Genomic DNA, 27,914 nt, shown 5'->3' with positions numbered 1-27,914 from the left:
TAATACTTCGTTCGTTCGTACTAAGGTTCAATGTTAAATGGCATTACTAAAATTGCAAATGCAATAAACAAACATTGTCCAGGTAGGGTTGCAACAATCGGGAATTTAAGCTTTAATTAATCGAATGCTTTTAAGTCGAAATTTACTTCTTTGTATTACTACTTTTGACTTGTTGAAATAAAAATACTATTGTAACAATTTATTGAATCAGGCGTTACTTTGCGGAGGTCCATATCAATGAACTAAAAGAATTTCCTTGCTCACCCGCGACCTTACGATAGCTGAGCTTATGCAAAATATGCGTGTTCATACAGTTCCTCCACCTCCACACTGTAAGAACACACACACGTGTTTTTATGTAAAATAAAGTATTTGATTTGATTTGATTTTGATTTGACAAATCACACAAACCCGTCTATCACCACCACCAATACTATTGTAACAAGTTTTATTGCTCTTTACTCTAACGCCGCCGGACAGACTACTAATTGCCGTCGTACTTTGTCGGAAAGTTCGTATTTATATTTCTTTCTCAACTAGCTTCGAAGAAGTTTACTGAAGGTACTTAACTGCGAAAGCAAGATTTAATACGAACTTATCCGACAAAATGCGATGGAAAAACATTATTCACTAGATTTGTAACGATAATGAATTTTAAATTGTTTTAAGTTTCTAATGCGACAGAAATGTCACTGCAACTGTAATTTATGCTGATGTATTTTATTTCAGACAAATCAAGATCATTGTATGTTGAAGATGACGTGTTTTACCTCAAGAATCCCCAAAGATTCAACTCCTCAAATTATTCCAAGAATATTACCCACACTTACGTGTGCCACGCAGTGAATGATTTTGGCAAAGATAAACAATCATACGAAGTGACCGTGTTACGTGAGTACCTAGATAAAGAATTTCTATAGAATTCATTTCATTGTAACTACGAGAAAAATCTTAACTTCAGTTAACATTTGAAACATTTGCTTATAACGTGATGTTTAGTTAGTAAGGCATTAATTTACGTAAAAAACCGGCCAAGAGCGTGTCGGACACGTCCAAAATTGGGTTCCGTAGCCCGTTTAGATTTTAAAGGGGGGGGGGCTCGATTTTAATGAAAATTTGCACTTTAAAGTTTAATATATATATATATATATATATATATAGTCCTCCTCATCGGTTTCGATGACGGCGACCCCACAAAACTATCCTCTATGCATTAAGACGCCTATTGTGGGCTCTAATATGGCTGGCTAGGCCGAATTTACTTTTAAATACTCTCCTACACGCGTGACAGTACAGTTGCCCAGCTGAGTTGTATGTATACGTGTAGGAGGACTTGGGTCTTTCTTTACGTAATTGGCGTTTTACGTCTAACGCCGTAAGACGCCCCTCCTCAAACAATTCGATGCCCTTCGAGATGGTAGATCGCCAAGACGACCGCCCTGCAGCAAGTTCCTCCCAACACTCAGGATCGATAGCGCAGGCATTCAGATGCCGTTTGAGCACATCCTTAAAGCGCAGGTGCTGTCCGCCATGCTTCCGTTTGCCTTCCGCCAACTCAGAGTAGAGTACAGCTTTAGGCAAGCGGCGGTCATCCATTCGAAGGACATGCCCGCTCCACCTAAGCTGCCGTCGCATCAAGAGAGCTTCTATGCCATGCATTCCAGAACGACGTAGGACCTCAGAGTTAGGAACGCGATCCTGCCACTTAATCCTCAAAATGCACCTCAGACACCTTAGGTGGTAAGTGTCCAGCTTCTTTATGTCCGCTTTGTAGACGCACCATGTCTCCGCCCCATATAAAAGGACAGGAATGATAAGTGCCTTATAAACGCTTATCTTTGTTTGTAGCTTGAGATCATGGGACCTCCAAACGCGATCCGTAAGCCGCCCAAAATTGGCAGCAGCGCCAGCGATCCGCGAGGGTATCTCCGAAGCCAAGGTGTTGTCATGGCGAATAGTGCTTCCCAGATATTTAAAGTAAGATACCTCATCTAGAGGTTTCTCTCCCAGGTTTAGCGCCGCCGGATCCACCTCGCCTCCTCGTGGTGGTTGTTTGAGGATTTGGGTCTTGGAAGGACTTATGACCAGACCGAATTGTTGACATGACCGATTTAATGCGTCAACGTAGCTTTGGAGATCTGGCAGGCTGTGAGACATAAGGCATACGTCATCAGCGTATAGTATCTCCAATATGGGGATCTTTAGGACCTTGGATTTCGCTCTGAATCTTGACAAATCAAACACACCCCTCTCAGTTCTGACGTTAAGCTGAATTCGGTTGGTACAATGCTGCAATGCGTCTCTCATGACCACCGAAAAGTATAACGCAAAGAGCGTGGGTGCCAAAACACATCCTTGTTTAACCCCACTAGAAATCTGAATCTCCTCAGATAGTTCGTTTTCGTGCCGAACCTGTGCTTTCATACCAACGTGGAATTGGCGAATCAGATTGACGAACTTCTTTGGATAGCCAAATTTTCCAAGTACAAGCCAGAGAGCTTCACGTGGAACTCTATCGAATGCTTTTTCTAGATCCACGAAGCACATATAGAGAGGCCGTTGATGTTCCAGACTTTTTTCTTGGAGCTGCCTTACAACAGCAATCGCATCAATAGTTCCTCTGCTGGGACGGAATCCGCATTGACTCTCTGGGAGGTGTCGCTCCGCTAGCTCACCCAGACGGGAGTTAAGGATGTGGGCAAGGACTTTACCGGCACTAGAGAGGAGCGATATGCCTCGGTATGAGCTGCAATCAGAGACATCTCCCTTTCCTTTATACAGCTTGCAAATAATCGCATCTCTCCAGGCCTGAGGCACTTCCTCCGTATTCCACACCCTCAAGACGAGATCGTATAGCCTGGTCAAAATGAATTTTCCACCGTATTTATAAATTTCAGCTGGAAGGTGGTCCATGCCGGGTGTCTTTAAGTTTTTGAGACGCTTGACTGCCTCCGTGAACTCCTCGAAAGTAGGTGGCTCGTCCAACTGTTGGGACACTGGTAGTTCATCGAGAGAATCTATATAAGACAGGTTAGCACTGAGCGCGTTGGGGTTCAAGACCTCATTAAAGTGTTCTGCCCATCGCTTTAATACCGCATCTTTATCGGTAACTCGGTTCTGCCTGTCTTTTGAGTATAGTGGAGCTGTTGTCCTAACTCTCGGGCCGAAAATAGATTGTATGCCCTCAAAGAATTTCCCAGTTTGATGAGTATCTGCGCAGTGTTGTAATTCAGCAGCCTTTTCTCTCCACCATTTGTCCTTGAGTTCCCGGACCCTGGACCGAAGCCCGCATTGTGCTTCCCTTTTGACACATGTACCCACTGACCCAGAATTCAGTTCATGTCTGTACTTTTCAACAAGCATTCTGATGTTGTTATCCGCTGCATCAAACCAATCTTGATCTCTCTTCATTGGTTTGCCAATATTATCTAGAGCACAGCCATGAAGGCTTTCAGCAAAAGATCGCCACTCATCATTTGTGCTAGCAGATATAGTCGGAGGAGCGCACTCAGCAAACGCCAGATCCAGCTTATTCCCCAACTCAGGTGAAGAGATTAACGCGGAAAAGGCCACCCTCGGAGGAATTTTATGAGATGCCCGCCGCGGAGCTTTAAGTTTTAATTGCATTCTGGATCTGATAAGATGATGGTCAGTCCAACCCAGCGCCCCACGCATCGCTCTCGTTATAAGAACGTCACGCAAGTCCTTACGGCGGACTATGATATAGTCCAGAAGATGCCAATGCTTGGATCGAGGATGCATCCACGAGGTCTTATATTTATTAGGAAGCCGGAAGAACGTGTTGGTGATGCCAAGGTCGAATTCGGCACAGAGTGACAAGAGACGGGATCCATTATCATTGCATTTCCCAACGCCGTGCTTACCGAGGACACCGTTCCAGAGACCATAATCGGTGCCAACTCGGGCATTAAAATCCCCCAACAAGATGACCTTATCATGTTTTGGAACACTTTCAAGACTTTGTCGGAGTTGTTGATAAAAAGCCTCCTTATCCTCATCTTGCGAAGGTAGAGTAGGTGCATAGGCACTAAATAGATGGACATATTTATTATGTGCTAAAGGTAGACGCAGAGTCATGAGGCGGTCATTGACACCCTTGGGTAGGTCACTCAAACCTCTCGCCAAACCATTACGGATAGCAAAGCCTACGCCATTAGCCGCCCTATCACCGGCAGGTCGCCCGCTCCAGTAGTATGTGTAACCGCCAAGTTGTTCACAGAGCTCCCCGCATTCGCTCAGATGGGTTTCGCTTATCGCAGCTATGTCAATCTTGTATCTAGCCAATTCCCTTGCTATGAGAGCAGTTTTTCGTTCCGGACACAAGTTGCGATCATTGTCTAGAAGAGTGCGTACGTTCCAGGTGGCTATGCATATTTGTCTGTTATTTTGTGATATTCCCTTATTTTTCTTCTGTGTATTTCGACCGCTTTTATCGATGCCCAAGCGCCCGCGGTTAGGCACTTAGGTAATGGGTGAAGCGGACTATTTTTGGGCCACCTTTTCTAGGCCCCTCCTCCGTGCAGAGGAAAGCAGAGCGATCCTAAATAGGGCTGCTTTGTCGCCAGTCGTGCTGCCGAACTCAGAGTCCCGCCTCGGTCGACTCCAAGAGCGACCACTCTCTCCTGGCCGCCTACGTGCAGGGTGCCAACTAAAGCCTCGGTACATCGATACCTTAACCCCACCACCAGCACCCCATCGCCGCAGGACTTTTTAGCTCGGATACATAAAGAATAGCTAGGGTCATCTGCGCGTGAATTTATTTATAGTGAACAAGCGGTTGCGCGGGCGCAAGTCCACTTCACTCGTCCCCACCTCTGTAGCCCAATGGACCGGCAAACCGGTACGATCAGCAGAGGTTGAGATGCAGCGAGAAGGCCGCAAGTCACTATATGGATTCTGACAAACGCCCTTAAGGTTTCTCGCATTACCCTGCTATATCGCCAAAATAAAACGGACTCATATCAATATAGACTTATTATCTTTACGGAGAATCTTCCGTTAACTACTCTGCTGGTGTACGCAGATGTAGTCCCCTTCTTTAGGTTTAGCCCACTGTCGTGGTTTCCCGGGGTGTGGCCGCTGTGACTACAGCTTCTTGGAGCCACTAAAGAAGAGATTATGGAGGTTAATACAATACAATCAGAACACTCCACTACACCCCACAAAGTGAAGTAAAGTTTAATATTTTGCAAACAAATCACTCAATCGAAAAGTGGTTTTAGCAACCTCCAAATGATTTACACAGACTACAAGTTTAGATGAGAAAAAAAATAACCCCCACTTTACGTCTATGGGAGGTACACTAAAAAAAAATATTTTTGAAATTTTTATTGTACCATTTGGTCGGAATAGTTTACATGCATATTCCTGCAAAATTACAGCTTTCTATCATTGATAGTCCCTGAGCAAAGCCGAGGACGGACGGACGGACAGACAGACAGACAGACATGGCGAAACTATAAGGGTTCCGTTTTTGCCATATTGGCTCCGGAACCCTAAAAACTACACTATAGTAGTCCGCCGCTAAGAATCCTGAGACCTGTCGTCCTGGTACTAAATAAGTCAATGTTTTTGTTTTTTTAACGTATTCAGTAGACACGTAGGTATCAGGAATCCTGATACGTCCAGGATTGACTTCTTAACGTCGGACTGCTATAGTTTAACTTTATCCTATGTTTTTGCTATGTGTGGCAATTTATCAAATACCTTGTTGAACCGTGCACTTTTCAGAGTATGCTGACTACGAGAGCAACAACACAGATGAAAAGTATGCCGAGGCAAAGAAACCGTACGATTTAAACTGTCCGTTGCCTTATACCGACCCTAACTCAGTCAGGTGGTTTTATGTAAGTATTCAATCTTTTATTTAGGTTTTATCTTTTTAGCGCAGTTTAATTTTTTACCATACCATTCTACGGCGCATCAAACAGTATGCTTAGTTTATTTCGTCCTATAGCTTTAAAGTCAAGGCAACATCCATTATTGATTTTTGTAAAATCCACCATGAAAACGGACGGGAGCAGCGTATCAAAATCAAAATACATAGTCTGAAAACAATAATGAACGAAATACACTATAGTGTTTTCAAGTAGTATTATTTTCATATAGATTGATCTATGTTTACTTTGATAGCAAACTTGCTAATTTAATATTGTACTTAATCAACCATCAATCTCATCTAAATCAGAAAAAGCAAAAATCGGTGTAACATAAGTTTTCAAGCTAACAATATTTCTTGGTTTCATTGGTTTCGCAGGACTTAACAATAATGAACAAAACTGGTCCGATTCTGCACTTTGACGACCCAACACGAGCAAACAGCGGAAACTACACGTGCCGAGTGAGCGACCTGAATGGTGCAGCCTCCTACACAATAGAACTCAAGTTTGACTACCCTCCATCGGTTTCTAGATTGGTTTATGAAGCAGAATGGAATGGAAATGAGGAAGAAATAACTTGTAATGCAGAGATTCTATACGGAAAGGTACGTTGGTGCATGTTGATTCATTCGTAGATTAGAAAGCCGAAAGTTGTTAAAGTGTGATTTATTTATTCATTCATTCATTTATTTATTTATTGTTCAGCTTGGTTTTGTATTTTTGTGTGATATACATTTTTTATCCCGTTGAGGGTGCAAAACATCATCCGCTGTATTTTTATCTGGTGTTTACTTGGTGTTTAGCTTCAATTCTATGTTACAACATTTAGTTAATAGGTACCTAATCCGGAAAAACTCGCTTTCATCTTAGTATAGTTACTTTTAACTAGTTTCGTATGTATTTGTTTGTACCTGTTTCAAAAACAGTTTATTGATTCAAGAATTTTATTTCTAGTACGAGTGGTTTTACCGTGGTGTGAAGGTCAAAGAAGCTTACGATGATAAGTTGGAGCTGAGTCTCATTGGCTGGGGCCAGTACGTCTGCCGTGTAACTAACCCTCTTGGAACTTTGAACATCACGTACAACATCCACGCTAAAGGTAGGTAAATTTTGGATAAAGCACTTGTTTTCCTTGTAAAGTTTTTTTATTTCAAATACGTTAACTAAAAAGCTTCTTAAATTATAATATGACTAATATAGATTCAACAAGAGCATAAAACTAGCCAGTTTACCCAAGACGTTCATATAGCCACGTGGATAGACACGTCGAGGGGAAAGTGGGTTTAATGCTCGAGTATTACACTCTGCTTTTTACTTAGATTGCAAGGAAATGAAATAGCAACAATGGAAACAATAATTCACTTTCTATGAACTTACCTTTTATTTTTCATGCATTACTATAATAATTATATATTTTTTAATTTTATTGATTTATTATAATTGGTTTAATTGATTTTAAGTTTCATATACATTAAAAAATATTTTAAAAATATGTAGAAACTTGTTTGTTTGTGGCTGTTGACACCTGATTACCTTGGTCTTAAGTTGGTCATAGACGAAGATTTTATTTCTTCACTAGAGCATAAAAAGCCATTTAATTTTTTCATCACACTTGCTCGTCAATGACGTTATTCCATGCCTGTATACTAAAAGACAATGGCCTCAATTGTTCCCGTGGGAATTATGGATTTACGTATAGTTTTCCTCTCCAAGGGAGTTATGACTTTAGTTTTAAAAAGTTAATATACAAGATACATTTTGTAACCAGTAACTTAATAGACCACAGAATAATTTATTTTCCCAATAATTCGGGTAACAGTGGAGCAGCTGGCAACACAATTCGTCACGCACACTAGCATCCTTGCAAATTGTCTTACACCGTTCTTACGCACACTACAATATTGAGTTGCCGCATTCATGAACCTTTTGTTTTTAGTTAGCGCGGTATCTAGTCGAGCGAGCGCGCGAGACTAATCATTCATCTAAGCGCACAATGTTACTATTATGTCGCCTAGATACAGCATAAACACGAACTTTACGAGCATGAGAAGTGAAAAGACTATTTTTCAATTACAGATTGTATAATCGAGAAGAATTTATCAAAAACGAAAAACTTACCTCTCGTGTTGGACATGTCGTTAGCATGGCCGACTTTCCACAGGCAAAACCAATACCAAATCATACCCAAATCAGAAAAATTTACCTTTATCTGTCAAGATGACTGGCCGAAAAGTAAAAGCTATTCGCAATCAGAGAGCAACAGTTTCATGAAGTTCCCGAACACAAAGTCAATCATAGCAACATGCGACCATGAAGACTTGTTCCTTGTTGATGGGGTTACTTACAAACTTTCTGAGCTCGATTGTAAACATGAAGTATCATCTAGCGTCGTTCCGATAAAAGAATGCTTAGGAAGTGACACAACGATGATGAGCGTCGGGTTTAATGTAAATGGATTCCTCGATGTGTATAAATCCTGCCTGGATACAAAGAGAAACGTTGTCTTATTTACGGAAGTAATTACGACAGGCGCAGACCAATTTGGATATACAGATAAACCCGAGAGGCCTTGTGAAAGCATAGAGGAGTGTTGCTATGAATCTGTGCAGTTGGTTAACGCGGCTGACGTCAGCGCTGGTCCTGCTGAGAAAGCTACCTTCGGAAAACCATTAAACACCGTATCATACTGCAAGCCCAATGATGAAAATACTGTACGTATATTAATTACCTTAAAGTAAAATTAAACAGGGTTTGCGGATTGGCAGAGTTTGCTACTTTATTCAATACACGCCAATGAATCCATACTTTTTTATTTCAGACGAGTTGGCATGACATAGAAACGAAAGTCCGAGAAAAGGCTTCTCAATCCCGCCTGATGATATGGTCAGGAACTGTCAATTACACCACAGTAGACAAGCTTCTCGTTCCTCAGTATTTGTGGAAGGTTTGTGTTAATAAGTTTATATCTTAGAGTAACTAAACTAAGACGCTTAATCACTGTCGGTAGGAAAGACTATGATCTCAGGAAAAATGAGAGATAGCAAATTGAAATCAATGTCAAATACTTAAAGCTTGATGGCGTAAGGCTTAATGATCTAGGAATTGTAATAAAGAAATGAAGTTATTTATATTACTCTCGTAATTAAGTCAGGAACAATTCAACTAAACGTTTTAAAGTCGAAATGGTCGGACTAGTTTTAATTTTCCAAAAAAGATCTAAAATAGTCCGACCGTTTCTTGGTATAAAGCTGTGAGTTGATCCGTGTGAATGTGAGTTTAGACATGAAGTTTATAAGTAAGACCTCACAACATAAGTTAAGGAAATAATCTTAATCATAGGTTAGGTATCTAGGGTAGACCGGGGGCAATAGAACACTTTAGAAATAATGACCTATAACTCTAAATCTAAAGCTAGCACGTAAAAATCGCTTCGGATAAAACATTCTAGGCTATCAGAATCTAGAAAATAATAAAATGTCTAGAAAACTGATGTGTTCATTTTTGGCAACCGCCAATCTTTTAATATTGTACATACAAAATTAGTATTACAACCGCGATTGATTCCCGACTTGCTGCTAAAAATCCCTCTAAGTTTCACCACGTGGTCACGATTAGAATGTCATTGTGTTAAGTAAAGAACGGGTTCGTTAAGCTGCGCGGATTTGAACTGCCCGCTCTCATTCTCGTTTGTTTAGGTATCTTGTCACACCGACACACAACACTAGCAGTTAGTTTACAGATGGTTACTTCTAGGGCTAGGCCTTTAAAAGACTTCCCCTCCCCTAAACCTTCGCCTCGCGCTGGAAGCATTGTGGTCATTTGCTTATCGTTGGCATGACAGTCAGTGCGTCAACTCCCGATGCGAAAGCGCCACAACGCCACAAGCACTAGAGTCAGGTTCTTCATCATCATCATAATCCCCGCCTATATACGTCCCACTGCTGGGCACAGGCCTCCTTACAGAACAAGAGGGCTTGGGCCATAGTTCCCACGTGGCAGGTTCTTCAATAAATATTAAATTGTACAGATCTTGCTATTTACTAGCTCGATTGATTATGTTTTTTACTGTTCTTGGCTTTATTGACCTTTGTGTATGTTTTACAGGTTGTTAAGGATTTAGACAATGAGGAGATCCTTACAATCGTCCACTCGAACGAACAGGCGCCACAAGCCAGTCTTTGTGAGAGCGTGTGTCAGAAGTCGTGGTTTGAGCCCTACGGCCCCAGGACTTACTGCTGCAGGCTTGAAGAATTTAAGAAAGTGTTTAATCTTACTATAAACTTTTAATGTTCTTAAACATTTCAAGGAACATAATCCTTATAAAACTTATATATGTTTAAACTACCTAGTTGTTATCATGCTAGGAAATATTTCCAACAATTTGAGTTTGAGTTTGAATAAAAATGTTATCGTATTTCCTTCCACGACCACGATCGATTTCGCCAGTTTTTAGCCTCTCTCGCTCTCAGTGGACATAATTTTTTTCGTTTTCACATTAGGTTTTAGTATATAGTGGGTCTCAAAAATGAAACGTTAACCTCTTTAAACTACTATCTTTGAAATAAACCATTTTTGATCAGTTATCTTCGTTTAGTTGGGATAATTAACATAGCACTAGCGTAGCACTCCTTCTTATTACTCGTATAATATGTTCTGTGGTACAACCCAAAAAAATCTTAGCTTACTCGTAGAGTCATCAATTTATAATTAATTAAGTACTTATTCGGAATAAAATACAAATTAAAATTCAATAGTAGATTGTACAACAAGAGCATAAAACGAGCCATTTTACTCAAGACGTTCATATAGCCACCCGAGCCGGTACGGCGAGGGTGGATAGACACGTCGAGGGGAAAATGGATTTAATGCTCGAGTTTTACACTGCTTTTCACTTCGATGGCGAGGAAATGAAATAGCAACAGTGAAAATTATGATTATATATTTTTTAGTTTTAGTGATTTATTTTGATTGATTTGATTGTTTTTTGTTTTATATAAATACAAAATGTATTAAAAAAAAATCTTTGTTTTTGGCTGTTGACACCTAATTACCTTGGTCTTAGACGAAGATTTTATTTTAGGCACTAGTGCATAAAAAGTCATTTTATGTCGCCTAGATCCAGCATAAACACCAACTTCACGAGCATGAGAAGTGAAAAAATATTTATTGCAAATCACATTAATAGAGAAAAATATGAAAGAACGTTTCGAAGCAGAAATAAAGACGCTATGAAAATTATATTGTGTTTTTTTTAAGTAATATCTACATACTTAATTTAAAAAAAAATCATAAAGTCTTATTTGAAGAATCATATATATTGTTCCCTGCTTCGCCTCAGGAATGGAATCTTCTTCAGTGAAAACTCAGAATAATTTTTAAACGGTGTATTTTATAAAGAAATAAATGGCCAAGAAAAAGGAATCGTTTACAAGTTGCTTGGCCGACGGTAGGATGACAAGTAAAAAGTGCATAAGATTATTTATGTACGGAGACAAATAAGTGCCTGCGTTTAAAATAGAGCAAAAGCTCCACCACCAGTCGCATGGTGTCGAAGTGAAGGCAGGAGCCGGAACATATATATATATATATATATATATATATATTGCAATATATATATATATATATATATATATATATATATATTGCAACTTTATTTTTCTTAATACTTTCGCCTGGCAACATTATCGTTTAGATTTGAATTAAAAAAGTAAAATTACTTGTCATTTCCATTTCGAACTTTGAAAAGTCTGTCGTGTCGTATGTCGGCGCGTTGCCGCGCAAATTATATCGTACCTAGTTTTCGTGTCGTTGTCGTTTAAACATATTGAATTTTGTGTAAACTACGTGTGGACTTGTGGACGCTCGAAGAAGGCTGATCCGTTGGAAGAAGTACTGTCCTTGCTGTATAGATAGATAGATAGATAAAACGTTTATTTGTTACTGCAAACACACACAATCAAAATTACATAAATAAGAAAAAAAAAAGAACAGTCCTAACTTAAATGTAAACAATTTTCAATTGTTTGTGTGCGCTGCAGTAGTGCAAAAGGGTCATGGCTCAGTGGTCAACATTGCTCATAGGAGCAAAACACTGATATTCTGCCACAACCCAGAGGGCCAAGAACAAATATTATCACCTTATTAAAAAAAAACAAATATAAATGTACAATACAAAACGAAACAAACAGTGCCAAGCAAAATGAATACATTTTCAATATAACAATTTTAACAATTTTGTACCTGCCTACCACCAACGAAAATGTATTTTTATTTCAATGATTCAGAACATGCAAATGAAAAGAGAGAAAGAAAAAAAAAGCATCACAACAAACATGCAGCCACCCTTCAGTTCCTTAACCCTACCCTATATTTTAAATTTACAATTAAATTCAAGTACCGAGCAACCGCTTTGCTTCTGCAAAAGAATTAACTTAAAGTGTTTTATAAAAGTATTTTTTGATGTTAAACGTCTGATCGGTGGAGGTATATTGTTCCAGCACTTGGTTGCAAGGTAACGAAAGCTACCGGTAAAGGCTACAGTTCTGTGGGGGTGGCATTCTAACAGACAATGTCGGGTGGATCTAGTTCCGTATCTAGTATGAAAAGAAGAAATACCTGTCTTAGCAAAAAGATAATTAGGCCGATTGAAATTCATGACCTCAAATAAAAGACTTGCAAGATGTAAGTGTCTTCGAGAGGACATGTTTAGCATTGAGGCTCTGTTGAGATATGGCGTTATATGACTTCTTGGTGGAACAACGAAACAAAAACGACAACAAGCATTTTGTACACGCTGAACCAAACGACGAGTCGCCGACTGCAACCTTGGTCCGTATACCAAATCCCCATAATTTAACCTAGACAGAATCAGTGACTCACAAAGTGTAATACGCATTTTCTCACAAAGGAGGTCTCGAATCTGATATAAGACTTTTAGACGGTAAAAGCATGACTTGACTAGACCTATAATATGGCTTTCAAAGCGTAGTTCGCTGTCAAAAACAATACCCAAATTTCTTGCCTCTTCTACGCGTTCAATAATTTGACCGTCAATTGTGACCACTGGATCAGTATTCGAAATAGCACGGATCTGATTATTTGAGCCACGAATCATAAATTTTGACTTATGTGGGTTTAGCAAGAGCCCGTTTTTATTCGCCCATGATGATACCCTATCAGGATCTTCATTTAACTTGCGCACTACATCATTAAAATTCTTAGGATGCGCCGACACGTATAATTGGACATCATCCGCATAAAGGTGATATCTGCAGTGTTTGACTGCCTTGACAATGTCGGCGCTATAAATAATAAAAAGTAACGGCCCCAGTATCGAACCTTGTGGCACACCACGCGTCAGGGGCTTAGGATCAGATACCAAAAACGAGCCATCCTCCCTGACAATCTTAACTGCCTGGTATCGGTTCTTGAAATAACTGTCGAACCATGTCAAGGATTTATGGTCGACACCGTAAAAAGACAACTTGGAGAGTAGCAATGGAATATTGATACCGTCAAAAGCACGAGAGAAGTCCAAAAGTGCGAGACCAGTGCCACTTCCCATATCCTGTTCCGAGAGTATGTTATCCACAACGTCTAATAAGGCGGTCACTGTGCCCATACCTCTACGAAAACCAGATTGAAAAAGAGGTAACATATCATTGGCCTCCACAAATGCTGACAGTTGTCTATAAACAGCCTTTTCCAAAACTTTTGATAAAAAGGGCAGAATACTTATGGGTCTTAAATCTCTAAGTGTTGTGGGATTGTCAACCTTAGGAAGAGGAGTGACCAGCGCAGACTTCCACAGCCCAGGCACCTCTCCAGTCATAATTGACCTGTTTACAATCGCCGTAATAACAAACAAGGTACGCGGCAGAGTAAGGAGTATCATATCTCTCCCAATGCCATCCACTCCGAGAGAATTTGTTTTTATTTCCAAAATAAACTTGGCGATCATCTCTTCACTGACTGGCTTTAAGGCTAGACGAGCATTACCAAAGCTGTGGTACTCAAAGAAGGTCAGTTCAGACAAAGGGACCGTCCTACTCCCCGGAACATCAAGAAAGCTATCATTGATCAAGTTGGCATCGTTAAACTGGCTCGGAAGACCCTCCAGCTTTTTAAAATTTATTGTTTTCTTAATATTTTTCCACATAGTAATAGAATCCTTAGAATTAGTGTTAATATGGTAATTATAGTACGCTCACTTTTCCTGAAATATACTATTTACTACTAGTTTTTTTAGTTCCAAGTGATACTTCTTTTTACATTCCGTCCTAGACTTGCGGTATTCACGATGAGCCCTGTTTCTTTTGTCAATCATAACCTTAATAGTATCGGTGATCCACGGCAATGACTTATTTGGCTTTATTTTTACGGATTTGAGGGGCGCATGACTATCAAATAGGGGTATCTTAGTAGCTCTGCTGGTTAACGGTAACCTTGTCCGAGGTAAGTTTGAATGAGCCAAAGATCGAAGGAGCCTGCGCCAGCTACTACCTACAGCTAAGATCTGCACCATCATCAGCAGACGTATCGGTGAGTGCTTCAACCACAGGTCAGGCCTTTATCCAGTTATTTGCCGCACTGTAGTTCGTATTTCTCGTCCTACAGTCCACTTAATTAAACCCCAAACAATACATATGGGTCAAACTGAAAACCTCCTTTTTTTTGAAGTTGGTTTAATAACCAAAACCTCCTAATTGTAACAAAATTACTTTTCTGAAAAACGAATTGAAATTGATCATGATCCAATTATCAATTAAATTGCTTAATTTCAGCGAGCCTATATTTGCTGGATATTTTAGTTTAGTAGACTAAGGGGCTGTTTCACCATCCATTGATCCTAAAGGGGTAATTCCGGAAAAAAAAGTTACGCTAGACCTTTCAGACTGACACAGTCATTCGCAAAAAACGATTATTTGTAATAATATTTATAGCTCAATCGTGTAATTTACCAGGTTTTTGAGATAGCGGTGTTGGGGTTATTTCGTATTTAATTTTTTGGCACACCCAAAAAAATATTGCAAGTCCCACCGATGTCAGCACCTCGTATCAATCAACTAAAGAGGCGCGGGGAGCGGTAAATATGGCGTCCACTTAAGTGTTAGACAGTGGTTAAACATCAATACGTTTAGATTTTTAAAATAAATGGAATAACCCCGTTTACGTAATTACCCCAAAGCACCAGTCATAGACAGGAACCAATAATGGAATATTTTTTCTCCTAACCCAATATTGAGAAACGGACGCTACTTTTTCTAAAACTAATAACACTTATGTGCAGATAACTGATTATCATTAACTGGTAGGTAAAGTTCATGAATGGTGAGCAATAAGGCATTGAATCCTTGCTGTCCATTACTGGATAATACTGTGCTTAACATGTTCATGATTGGTGCCGTCACCCTACTTAGTATATTCCTTTCACCAGGAAAATACTAAGTAGGGTGGTCTTTCAGAAATGTTTGTCGTAACAATAACTGCAGGGCTACTACGAAACTCGAAACTCGAAGTTCATATCGTACCGTCTCTCTCGCTCTCGTATTAAATAGTAAAAGTGTCAGAGGGAACGCAAGACACGAACTTCGAGTTTCGAGTTTCGTAGTAGCCCTGCTGGTCAGTGTTTTCTTTGTGTAATTATCTGACTATTTAATCAAAATAAACCAAAATCAATGTTAATACGGTAGTTTTACATACCAGACCCGCAAACATTACCTATGCGAGGAAGTAGTCGCGCAGTGGCAGTGCAGTGAGCAAAGCGCCCAACGCGACACGAGATGACGAGACACCTATGACAAACAACACTAAACTCAGAGGTGCGGCCGGGGTTTGAACCCACGAACCTCTACTTCAGAGGCGATACGTCAAACCACAAGGGCACCACGGCTTGTTTACGTTTTTTTTTCAATAATACGATAAGAACGATAATTCATCACGTATAATTCCTCAATTTATTTACACTTTGTCTTCTGTGGTCACCCGCGCCGCGCACTGAATTTTCCTACTCTAATTTCTAGAACGAAGGCGAGGTACGGGGAGGCAGCTACTAGGACGCTTTAACAAATGCACAACGTGCCGTGATCAGCAAAATGCTCATAGCGCGAGGCGAGCACTCTAGGGTTAATCCTACTAATATTATGAATGTGAAGTTTGTGAGTGTGTGTGAGTATGTTTGTTACTTCTTCACGCTGAAACGGCTGGAGGGATTTGGATGAAATTTGGCGAAAAGTTAGTTTATATTATAACCTGGATTTAAACATAGGATACTTTTTATCCCGATATTCCCACGGGATAGGGATAAAATCTCGAAATAATAACCGCTGGGCTTAGAGTCATGAAATTTGGTAACGAGGTAGTTAGACGTCTGGAATAACACATAAGAGACTAATTGACCCGATATTCCCACGGGATACCTAGGGATAAAATCTCGAAATAACAACCACTGGGCCTAGAGCCATGAAATTTGGTATGTAGGTAGCTGGACCTCTGAAATAACACATAGGCTATTTTTTATTCCGATATTCCTACGGGATAGGGATAAAATCTCGAAATAATAACCGCTGAGCTTAGAGTCATGAAATTTGGTATGTAGGTAACTGGATGTCTAGAATGGAGGGGCAGGACATACCTTGAACACCGGGATACTGCTTTCTCCAGCAATTGAGTTTCCACGACACAGGAATTATTATAAACGGCACAAAATGTTCATCACCACTTCACTGCACAGATTTTAGAGGTTTTGAGAGTTTTTAAAGGTATTTTGCGAATTAAGAGTTTATTTTTGCGTTTGTACAAAATTATAGCGTCGTCTCGAGTCGTTTGTTTTCTTCGTTCTTGGTTCGAATTTCGGTGCCCAATGGTAGCAGGATAGGAAAGGAGGGATGTGTTGCCAGAGTATGGATGCGTTCATGTTAATGCGTGAGTGTGTGTATGAGTTAAAATTAATTAAATATATTTAAAAAATAAACAAATAAATGGCGCAGCCAACTTCGGGGGGCCTAGAGGTTTCCTCTACATTGAGAACTAAAAATAATGCTTACTACTAGAGCGGTTGATAAACTTAAAACTAAGCGAGAACGTATGGTTATTGCGTTGGTAGAGGACAGTCGAGTTATCGGACGTATATACGTCCCAGATGCGGTTTTAATTTTAGCAACACGAGTTATATTATCCTTTCCAGGAAAGACCTCTGAAACAATAGCCAGTGGCCAAAACATTGGGTGCGTATTGTCATCTTTGACAACAACAACCGTCCCTTCCCTACACTCACAGGTTTTGAGGGTATATTCCATTTATCGCGTTGTTTAAGTGAAGTCAGGTACTCCATGCTCCAACGTTTCCAGTAGCTTTGAACTATTCTGCTCAAAAGCTGATAGCGTGTGAGTCTGTTATCTGTGAGGGTAGAGTCGATATTTTAAGCGGAGTTATGTTTAAAAAATGATTTGGAGTTAGCGCGGTCAGATCAGAAGGGTCTGATGAAAGTATGCAAATCGGTCGGCTGTTTAACAGGCCTTCTATTTGTATTAAGATTGTATTAAATTCCTCATATGTGAGGATTTGACTGCCGATAGCTTTATATAAATGCGTCTTAACGCTTTTAATATTGACCTCGCTCAGCCCATTAAAATTTGGTCCATAAGGTGGGCTATGCTTAAATTGAACTCTATTTAGTGTGAGATAATGACTCAAATCATTTAGATAATTAGCGGATTGCATTATTGAGTAAATTTCATTTAATTTGCGTTTAGCGCCAATGAAGTTGGTGCCTCCGTCGCTGTACAATATAGAGACCGGACCTCTGCGTGAAATAAAGCGTTTGAACGCGTCAAGAAAGCAATCGGTACTTAGGTCTGAAACTAACTCAAAGTGAAGAGCTTTTGTCGTAAGACAAATGAATAAACATATATAAGCTTTGTGACTTTTAACACCACGTCGGCGGATATGCGTAATATAAAAGGGTCCAGCGTAGTCAACGGCAGTATGTACGAAAGCTTTGACTTGGGAGACTCTAATCGAAGGGAGATCTCCCATTGGAGGGTTTGTAATACGCGGTTTGAGTTTAAAACATAAGTTACAAGCGTGTACTCTTTGGCGAACTAAATTTCTGGCGGAAAGGATCCAATATTTTTGGCGAAGTAGAGCTAGTAATAGAGCGGGACCTGTGTGTAAATTTGACGCGTGATAGTGATCTACTAAAAGCGAACCTATGCGATTTTTAGCGGGTAGTAATATCGGATGCTTTTGATCGAAATCTAACTGAGACTGAGTAAGGCGACCACCTACTCTCAACAGATTTCGGTCGTCAAGAAAAGGGTTCAGTTTAATAATAGTTTTGCTTGGACAAATTTTATTATTTTTAATTGCGTTGATTTCTTGAGAAAACGCGTCAGGCTGAAGGTAGCGTATTGCGTAACATTCAGCGTGATCTAAATCAGTTATAGTGATAGAACCGCGTGAGTCGAGTAATTTTGAAAAGCGAAGTACGTATACTATCGAGCGGATAAATTTTAACCAAGACGAGCAGTGTTCGGCGAGATCATGGATGAAGTGAGTATTTTCTATTGAATTTACATTTTGCGTAGGTAGAGATATAGTTTTAGATTCTTGTATTTCTGTAATTTCATTGTGATTAATCTTATGTTCTTTTACAGGCCAGGCGTCGACGGGAGCGGACAACCATTGCGGACCATGAAACAAGAAATCATTACTGATTAAACTTTTTGAAGTTACAGGGCGAGAGACGATATCAGCGGGATTTTCTACATCGCGAACGTGAAACCAGTGAGATGCGGGTAAATGTTCGTTTATCTGAGCGATGCGATTGGCTACAAAAGTGTGAAACTTATGCGCAGGTGAGTGTATCCAAGTAAGCGTTACCGTAGAGTCAGAGAATGCGTATATTTTATTTATGTTACAGCGCTGGCTAAGGACCGTGCGTACTGAGTCAATCAATTTTGCGAGCAAGACGGCAGCGCAAAGTTCTAAGCGTGCGAGCGTTTTATTCGGAGTTGAAACCTTGGACTTTGAGGTGAGTAATTTTACAGACTCTGCGGGTGAGTTGTCATTTGAGTCAATTCGAACATATATGACAGCACCGTAGCATTTTTCGCTGGCGTCTGCATAGCCGATCAATGAGATTCTATGAATAGAATTTATGCCTATGTGACGCGGTATTTTAAGTTCAGAGAGAAGCGGAAGTTCTTTATGAAAATTTTCCCATTTGGAGACTATAGAATCAGGGACCTCATCATCCCAGTCGAGCTGCAATTTCCAGCATTCTTGTATTAGCAGCTTCATGTACGCGACAACTGGACTTATGAGACCGAGCGGATCGAATAAGCGTGCGGTAACTGAGAGAATCGAGCGTTTGGTACATTTTTGCGGTAAATCGATATTTATTTTAAATTGAAAATTATCGTCATTAGGCTGCCATTGCATACCTATGATTTTTGTATCAGCGTTGGGATTATCGTCAAACTTAACAACGAGAGGGCTTTTATGAGAAGTGGGAATGCGTGACATGAGTTCTTTGTCATTTGAGATCCATTTAACTAAATTGAAACCTCCAGATTTGAACATTGCAATCATTTCTTTATACGTTTTTTCAGCGTTGTCTAAGCTGTCAATAGAACTGACAGTCATCAACATATATATGGTTCTCAGTTTCATAAGCGGCAAGCGGATATGAGTCGCGACTGTCAGCGGCGAGCTGACGCACAACGCGCATAGCGAGGTAAGGCGAACTAGACACACCAAAACACACCCTATTGAATTGGTAGATCTCTATTGGCGAATCAGAGTCAAACCGAAACAAAATGCGTTGAAACGGATGGTGTTTAGGCGCGATCATTACTTGAAAATACATCTTTTCGATGTCAGCGGTTAGCGCGATTGAGAACATGCGGAGGATGAGCAGCAGTTCGAAAATACTACTTTGTAGTATTGGACCTACATATAAAATGTCGTTAAGCGACTTGCCTGATGTGGTTTTACAGCCAGCATCGAGAACAACACGAGTTTTAGAAGTCTCTTTCTCTGGACGATAAACGGCTTTATGCGGAATGCAATAAACGTTATCATCTTGAAAAATATTTGGAACTTTAGACAATTGTAACCTTGATCGATATATGTTTGTATAGTTGCGTTATAGTCGGCGCGTAAGTCACAAGAGTCGAGTTTCTTTTCTACGTTTAAAAAACGGCGTTTAGCTATAGCGTAAGAGTGTCCTAATTCCGAAGGTGAGTATTTGAAGGGAAGATCTACTGTGTATCTACCACTTTCATCGCGTGAGTAAGTACTTCGAAATATTTTTTCACATGCTTCATCATCGGGACTGAAGTGTTTTTTATCGGGTACATTTTCTATTTCCCAAAAGCGGTGCGTTAATTGATCAATCGAAAGCGACTCTGTTTGACAGAAAAAAGTTTTGTCAAAGTTGGGCGCGGGTGTAGCGGGAACGTTATGCAAGAGTGTAGTATTATGCAAGAGTGTAGCGGGAGCGTTATGCGCGAAAATAGCGGATGCGATAGCAGCGGGTGCGGATTCATTTGTTTGAGCGTTCGTATTTATTGCGAGATGCGATTGACTATTTAAATTAAGTGCGTTTGAGTTTTGCGGAGAAGAACGAGAATTGTGCGAAGAAACGAGAGTGTGAGCGTTTTGCGAGAGCGGGTCAGTTGCGTCAAAAGACTGCGTATGCTTTGAGTTTGCGGCGAATAGCGAGCGTGAGATACATTAGGCTTAACCCATGGCGACATATCCGAGAGTTGTTTCGATACCTACGACCGACGAGTTCGGTGAGGTCGATTTATTAGATCCGAGTAAAAGCGGGAATAATTCATTGCCTATGAGACAATCGATTTCTCCAGGTGCGTAATAATATTCATCAGCCATTGGCAGATGCTGCAGATGCGTTAATTCCGTCCTATCAATTTCAGCGTTAGGCAAAAAGTCAGTAATTGTGTCAATAACACGAGCGTTTACTGTATAAAAACAGCGAGAGTCAAAACGTGAATAAATTTTGAATTGAGTTATTCCGAATGAGCGATTTTCAATTTGACCGATACCTTTAACTACCGACGGCGCGGGAGTTATTTTTAAATTTAAGCGTTCACAACAAGATTTTGTGATGAAATTACTCATTGACCCTGAGTCGAGAAATAAACGCATGCGATTTACTTGATCGTTATTAAATACGTTTACAGAAGCGGTTGGTAATAATACTGTAGTATCATTATTTAAAGCGCGCGCGGGAACAGTGACAGACATCGCCCGGTTGTTATCAAAGTTATCAACATTTGAAGTCTCGCGCCAAGAGGACGACTGCGCTTGATTGTCGTGAGTGCGAGCAGTATTCACTAGCGGCGGACGCGGCAGCTGCGAGTGCGAGTGAGACGGATAGCGAGCGCCAGCGCTAGCGACAGTGGCGTCGCCCGCTTGCGGCGGCGGCGAGGTGAACTGCGCTGTGCTCTGATAACGAGCCGGTGGGATGCTTTGTTATGATTTTGACTGATAACAGTATGTTGGAAATCAGCTGAGCGTTGATGGCGGTTTACATTAAAATTATTATTGTTGGTTTCATAGTGCAGCAGCGAGTGATGTTTGCGGTTACAACTGGAGCATTTGTTTGTCGATTTACAAGTATTTACATGGTGAAATCCTAAACAGTTTATACAAAAAGAGTGTTGACGAACAATATCGTTGCGAGTTTGCGTGTTTTGGTTTAAGAAATATTCACATTTAAATAAGGGATGAGATGAGTTTGCGTTACATACTTTACATAGTTGAAATTGCTGAGTTTGGAGGTTATGATTGTTGTCATATTTATGAGATACTTGAGGAGCTGCGATTTGAGAGTGGAATGCTTTAGTTTTATTTATTTGCGGTAATTGGGGAGCGGGTTTGCTAAATTGTTTGTTACTGGACTGAGTTGAGGATGGTATTGGGCCATGTAACGCAGTGAGCTTAGATTGTTCACTTAAGAACTTTTTTAATTCAGCAAATTTGGGAATATCAATGTGTCTATGAGCTTGTTCAAATAGGTTCAGAGTTGATTTATCAAGTTTGCTTAAGGCTATATGCATTATCATGAAATCTGCCAAATTATCAATTTTCAATTGTTGCAGAGCGGCTTCAGCTGTACAAAAGTTATCTAATAAATTATCAGCTGACTGACCAGGCCTTTGATTAATCATTTTATCCAAGTACATAGATGCTTGCACTCCTGTATCTTGGTATTTAGCTAGAAGAGCTTGCCAAATTATGTCATAATTTTGAGAGGTTGGAGTTATGCCTGAGCAGATATTTAAGGCTTTGCCGGAGAGGCACCCAATTAGTTATTGAATCTTTTCAGCATTAGTTAATTGAGTATTGTTATGTATAACACTGCGGAAGTTTTCATAAAACACTGGCCATTTACCAGGAGTACCATCAAAACCTGTGAGTTGAAGCGGGGGCAATTTGATGTTAAAATTATTATTTTTATTTTGAACCTCAAGTTGCTGTCTCAGAGTAGTTTCCTTTTGCTTAATAAAACAGTACAACTCATCAAATGTATTGAGAATGCTATGACTCGGTTCTGCGGCTGGATTTTCTTTAAATTGTTCAATTACAAGTTTATCAACCGTTTCTACATAGTCAGCTCGGGTCTTGTCTAGGGTTTGTGTCCTAGCAAGGAATTGAATGTGATAAGCGGGGTCAGAAACCTTTAAGCTTAACTTATACACTTCCTGAATAATGTGGAACAAACTTTGCTTTTTACTTTCAAGGAATTTAATCATAATATTTTCTTCACTTGAACTGGTGTTTGCACTCGTTTTTTCTTTGCCTCCCATGACGAAGGTAAAATACGATATTTATATTAACAAAATAAGTGAGAAATAAGCACAAGTTCAAGATCGGAATGTGTATTAGGAACAAGTATCTAGAAATTACTAGGAATAATAAGTTAGCGGTGCGTACATCAAATATGGCGGGTAGGTATACGAGCGGTGCGTTGAGATAAATTATTATGTGAAATGAGTATGAAATACGTGAGTTAAACAGTAAGTAATACTTTTGTTATTTACTTAAACTGTTGTTATTGAGAAATAGTTGGTATTTACATAGAAATATAATGTTATTTGCGTGATTAGAACAAAACAAAGTTAGGCGAAGCGTGCGAGAAAAAATGGCGTAACTAACTTGAAAATGTGTTTTTGAGTATTTGAGTGAGTAAATGAGTAGCGTGTGTATATTGCGGAGGATATTAGGAGTGAGGGAAAGGATTTGGGATCGAAGGACCAGACTTGGAGGGGCAGGACATACCTTGAACACCGGGATACTGCTTTCTCCAGCAATTGAGTTTCCACGACACAGGAATTATTATAAACGGCACAAAATGTTCATCACCACTTCACTGCACAGATTTTAGAGGTTTTGAGAGTTTTTAAAGGTATTTTGCGAATTAAGAGTTTATTTTTTCGTTTGTACAAAATTATAGCGTCGTCTCGAGTCGTTTGTTTTCTTCGTTCTTGGTTCGAATTTCGGTGCCCAATGGTAGCAGGATAGAAGGAGGGATGTGTTGCCAGAGTATGGATGCGTTCATGTTAATGCGTGAGTGTGTGTATGAGTTAAAATTAATTAAATATATTTAAAATATAAACAAATAATGGCGCAGCCACATACGCTACTTTTTATCCCGATATTCCCACGGGATAGTTTTGTAACTAAGGGACCCCATACATCCCTATATTATTATTATTATTATTATTATTTTGTATTTATTTCTTTAATTGTATACTGTAGTTTTTAAGTATTTTATTTTGAAAAAAATACTTTCTGTCAAGTTTCTTGCGGCGCATTCTTCTTGGCAATGATGGTCTTTCCGAAAGCGAGGGTAATTTAAAAATAACGTGTTAAAGTGCCCATTGCGGCATATTTACTGAATGAATGAATTTGAATTTAAATTTGGATTGAGATTTTTTTTTTAATTTCGGCACTGGGTTTTAGGGTCTTGAATTTTGTACAACACAACCTCAATGAATACCACAACATAAATTTTGAAAATTGCCAGGAGAATTTTGTAAAATCCCGAAAATTTGAATTGCAACTACCAGACCGAAAAGTTTACGCGTGCGAAGCTGCGGGTAGAAGGTAGTATCTATAAAACACTTGCGGCTGTATAGGCTTAGTTTCTTTTGCCTTCCTCTAAAACGGATTAAAAAAACACACTTGACAGTGACAACCTCCTGACAACGACTGGCGGTTATACTTTTCAGATAGGACGGGTTTTTTTTTCGCGCTGTCATCGTTCATCCACCATTACATTACGTATGTCTCATATTTCGTTTTAGTCATACTTGTTAAGGCCATTTTTTGGCCGGATGCTGCACTTCGTGAAGAAAGCAAGCCGCTTTGCACAGTGATAGTACAGACTAAACTGAGTGATTTGACTCGCAGCAGCGGAAGTTTCACCCCTTAGGAACAGAGATGGCGCCACTTCTTTAAAAAATATTTCAAAAAATTCTACAAGCTAAAGTAATAAACCGATTTCAATGTTTAATATCTCAAATGAGAGCCTATTATATACGTTACTTATAAAAAAATACAAAAAAATATTTACATAAAACTTTTGTCAAAAAACGCCATCTTAAGTTTTTTTTTCTTACCTGATTTGTTTTTACTTGATTGCTTAAAAAAACTGTATGCAACATGAATGGTTTAATGCATGTACATATTACTGAGTACATAACGAGTATTTAAAAAAAATCCGACACCGATACCTATCATATTTAACGAAATATGACAGTTTAAATGTGAGCACAAATTTCTTTAAAAAATATTTCAAAAAATTCTACAAGCTAAAGTAATAGACCGATTTCAAAGTTTAATATCTCAAATTAAAGCCACAATGGTCCAAGAGGTTTAATTGCGACCAAATCGCTATAACTGCCGACAATTCTGGAGTCCTTCTCTTTTGCCTTAGTCCATCCCCAAGAAGATGAACATGGTATGGACATGCTCTCTATAAACATACACTGCGTGCAGCTTACTAAGCGGGCCAAATATGGAGAAACGCTCTGAAACCAGAAGTTTCCGTACCATGTCCATCTTCTTGGGGATGGACTAAGGCAAAAGAGAGTTGGCAAAGGAAAGTAAGCCTCTTGGACCATTAAGTATTATGGCTGCAAATCTGGCTGCGATCCATGCGTTGTGGGTGTCGTCGGGTCAGCTTACCATGCACTGCCCATTGTAAATCCTGCAAAGGTGGCTGTACAAATCAAAAGTAAGTTAATATAATATTCAATGCAGGGTTATTTTGTATGCTGACCACTGATTTCCACAGGTAGGCACATAATTTTAGATCTAATGGTAATCAACTAGGCACAAATATAATTCAACAGTAATTACAGCAACACAGTCCGTGTCTAAAAGATCTGTGATTTTGTAGTATTGGAATAGCACAAGTACTTCAAAACGACTTTTCCTTTTCAGTTCTACATCTGCCGATGAACCCGAAGAGGACTTATAGGTTTTAATTTAAATATTTGATGAATATTGATGTTCATAGTCTTTTATTTCAAATGTGACATCTCTATAAGCTGTAGCCCTTCCTATCACATAAAAAGCTAATTTTGAAATAAATTCGCCAACTACTAAGCAATATATATTACATCTCAGAACCAACTATGCCGGAAACGGTATAGTTTTTATTTATTGTCTTAATAATTACTAATTTTAAAGTAATTATATTTTTTCGTAACACCAGGAAAAAACTTTTTTTTTAATAAATTAGGTAATTTCGTTCTTCTTTTCATTTAACATTAAACATTATAATCAGAGTACTAGTTTCACTTGAAGATTTCGTTGAAATTTATTTGTAAGAAAAGTGTGCACAATTAAACTTAAATATTTCGTGAAGTATGAAGGGTATCGGTGTCGGTTTTTTTTTATAATACTTGTTATTTACTCAGAAATATATATAAGTATGCATTAAACCATTCATGTTGCATACAACATACAATGTTTTTAAGCAATCAAGTAAAAACTACCAATCAGGTAAGAAATAAAAACTTAAGATGGCGTTTTTTGCCAAAAGTTTTCAGTAAATATTTTTTTTATATTTTTTTGTAAATAATGAATGTTATAAGCTTTAATTTGAGATATTAAACATTGAAATCGGTCTATTACTTTAGCTTGTAGAATTTTTTGAAATATTTTTTAAAGAAATTTGTGCTCACATTTAAACTGTCATATTTCGTTCAATATGATAGGTATCGGTGTCGGATTTTTTTTAAAATACTCGTTATGTACTCAGTAATATGTACATGCATTAAACCATTCATGTTGCCTACAGTTTTTTTAAGCAATCAAGTAAAAACTACAAATCAGGTAAGAAAAAAAAACTTAAGATGGCGTTTTTTGACAAAAGTTTTATGTAAATATTTTTTTTTATATTTTTTTATAAGTAACGTATATAATAGGCTCTCATTTGCGATATTAAACATTGAAATCGGTTTATTACTTTAGCTTGTAGATTTTTTTTAAATATTTTTTAAAGAAGTGGCGCCATCTCTGTTCCTAAGGGGTGAAACTTCCGCTGCTGCGAGTCAAATCACTCAATTTAGTCTGTACTATCACTGTGCAAAGCGGCTTGCTTTCTTCACGAAGTGCAGCATTTTGTCTCTAACAAGTATGACTATTTTCTAGAATTTTTTTACCGTACAGTCACCAGCACCAATATCTGACGCAACTAGCGTGCATAAATATCTGATACGACTCTATTTCTAAGGCCGGAAGGACGTGTCAGATATTTTTGCACGCTCCGTTGTGGTAGATATTAATGCTGGTGACTGTACAACGGCAAAACTTTACTAGACACTGGCAAAATTGCCCTCCAATGGACAGCGCCAAATTTTTCTAAAAAAACAACAACAGATAGGACGGGTACGGTGACACATGTCGTTAAGCAATTAAAGGGTTGTGACAATGTAAATTCGAATCGATTTATTCCGATTCTCGATTAAATATGCTAAGGGTGTGTAATCGATTTTATTAGTGATATTGTATTTTTAACTAGTTTTTGCCTGCGGCTTCACCCGCGTAGCAAGTGTTTTTGCTTGTCTATCGTGATCTCACAAACCATGCGGTCTTCTTTGGCACTATATCAAAACTTAATAAAAACCGTAATAACAAAATTGAATAACAAAGTAACAGTTCAAAACATCAAACAGTACGAAACACTCTGTACAAAAACGCATTTTAAGGACCTTCGCTCTCGTACTAATGAGGGCTATCGCGTATGAATTCGCCACTAGAGGCTCTAGTGTAGCGTGAGGTCTCCGAAATGTCAAATCTCATAGTTTTTGGGTGAGCTACGCGGGTTTATTTATAATTAGAATAATTTTGTGAATATTTTGCAATATCTGTAATTAATTATGGCAAATATGCGTTCCGGGGCAATGAATGTCTGGGTTTTGAGACAGTTTTGTCTTTCGGAAACCTTTGTCCTTCCTTTTTTCCGAACAAAACGGGGAGATGCAACACTGTGGCATGCTCGATATTTTTATGGTACGGTTTTAAGGTGTATTAAATATGATTTTAATCTAAACTTTGTTTTCACGCCCGTAATAACAAACTTCTAGTGAGACAAAAAATGATAGCCCTCATTGACAGATGATGCGAGTCAAACGATTTGACAAGATTGTGGAATCGATTCGGTCGATAAGCAATGTCAAGCTCTATTGAAATAGAGTTCCATTTTACGCGATGAAAGTTGACGAGATTAAAATTTATCTTTTTAGTTTTAAAACATAATAATATATTTTTTAAGTGATTTTTGTTTATTATTACGAAATCTTTTAAGCTATAGAGATATTTTTTTTTGTTCTTTCTGAATACAAGTATATTTTTTTAAATATTATTGGTCTGAAACGTTCATGGCGTGGAATGGAAAAAACGCAAGTGTCACCGTACCCATCCTATCCGAAAACTAAGTATAGACAACATAATAGATCGTTCATCCACCAT

General features: G+C 38.9%; 1 protein-coding gene across 2 annotated transcripts in view; it reads left to right on the top strand.

Moving 5' to 3' along the window:
• Positions 1-11,138, top strand: part of LOC141435731 (hemicentin-1-like) — a 49,481-nt gene extending 38,343 nt beyond the window's left edge. For both annotated transcript variants that reach the window (XM_074098497.1, XM_074098496.1), the window contains 7 exons: positions 730-891; positions 5,752-5,867; positions 6,278-6,505; positions 6,855-6,999; positions 7,977-8,611; positions 8,719-8,844; positions 10,005-11,138. In XM_074098497.1, the coding sequence (XP_073954598.1) occupies positions 730-891; positions 5,752-5,867; positions 6,278-6,505; positions 6,855-6,999; positions 7,977-8,611; positions 8,719-8,844; positions 10,005-10,187 (1,595 nt within the window). In that variant the 3' untranslated portion in view covers positions 10,188-11,138. The remainder of the gene's footprint in view (positions 1-729; positions 892-5,751; positions 5,868-6,277; positions 6,506-6,854; positions 7,000-7,976; positions 8,612-8,718; positions 8,845-10,004) is intronic.
• The last annotated feature ends 16,776 nt before the right edge of the window (positions 11,139-27,914 follow it).

This window comes from Choristoneura fumiferana, chromosome 15, assembly GCF_025370935.1.
Source record: "Choristoneura fumiferana chromosome 15, NRCan_CFum_1, whole genome shotgun sequence".
In the NCBI taxonomy this organism is placed as follows: Eukaryota; Metazoa; Arthropoda; class Insecta; order Lepidoptera; family Tortricidae; genus Choristoneura; species Choristoneura fumiferana.
Note: the sequence above shows the minus strand (reverse complement) of the source record. Positions and strands in the feature narration are given on the sequence as shown.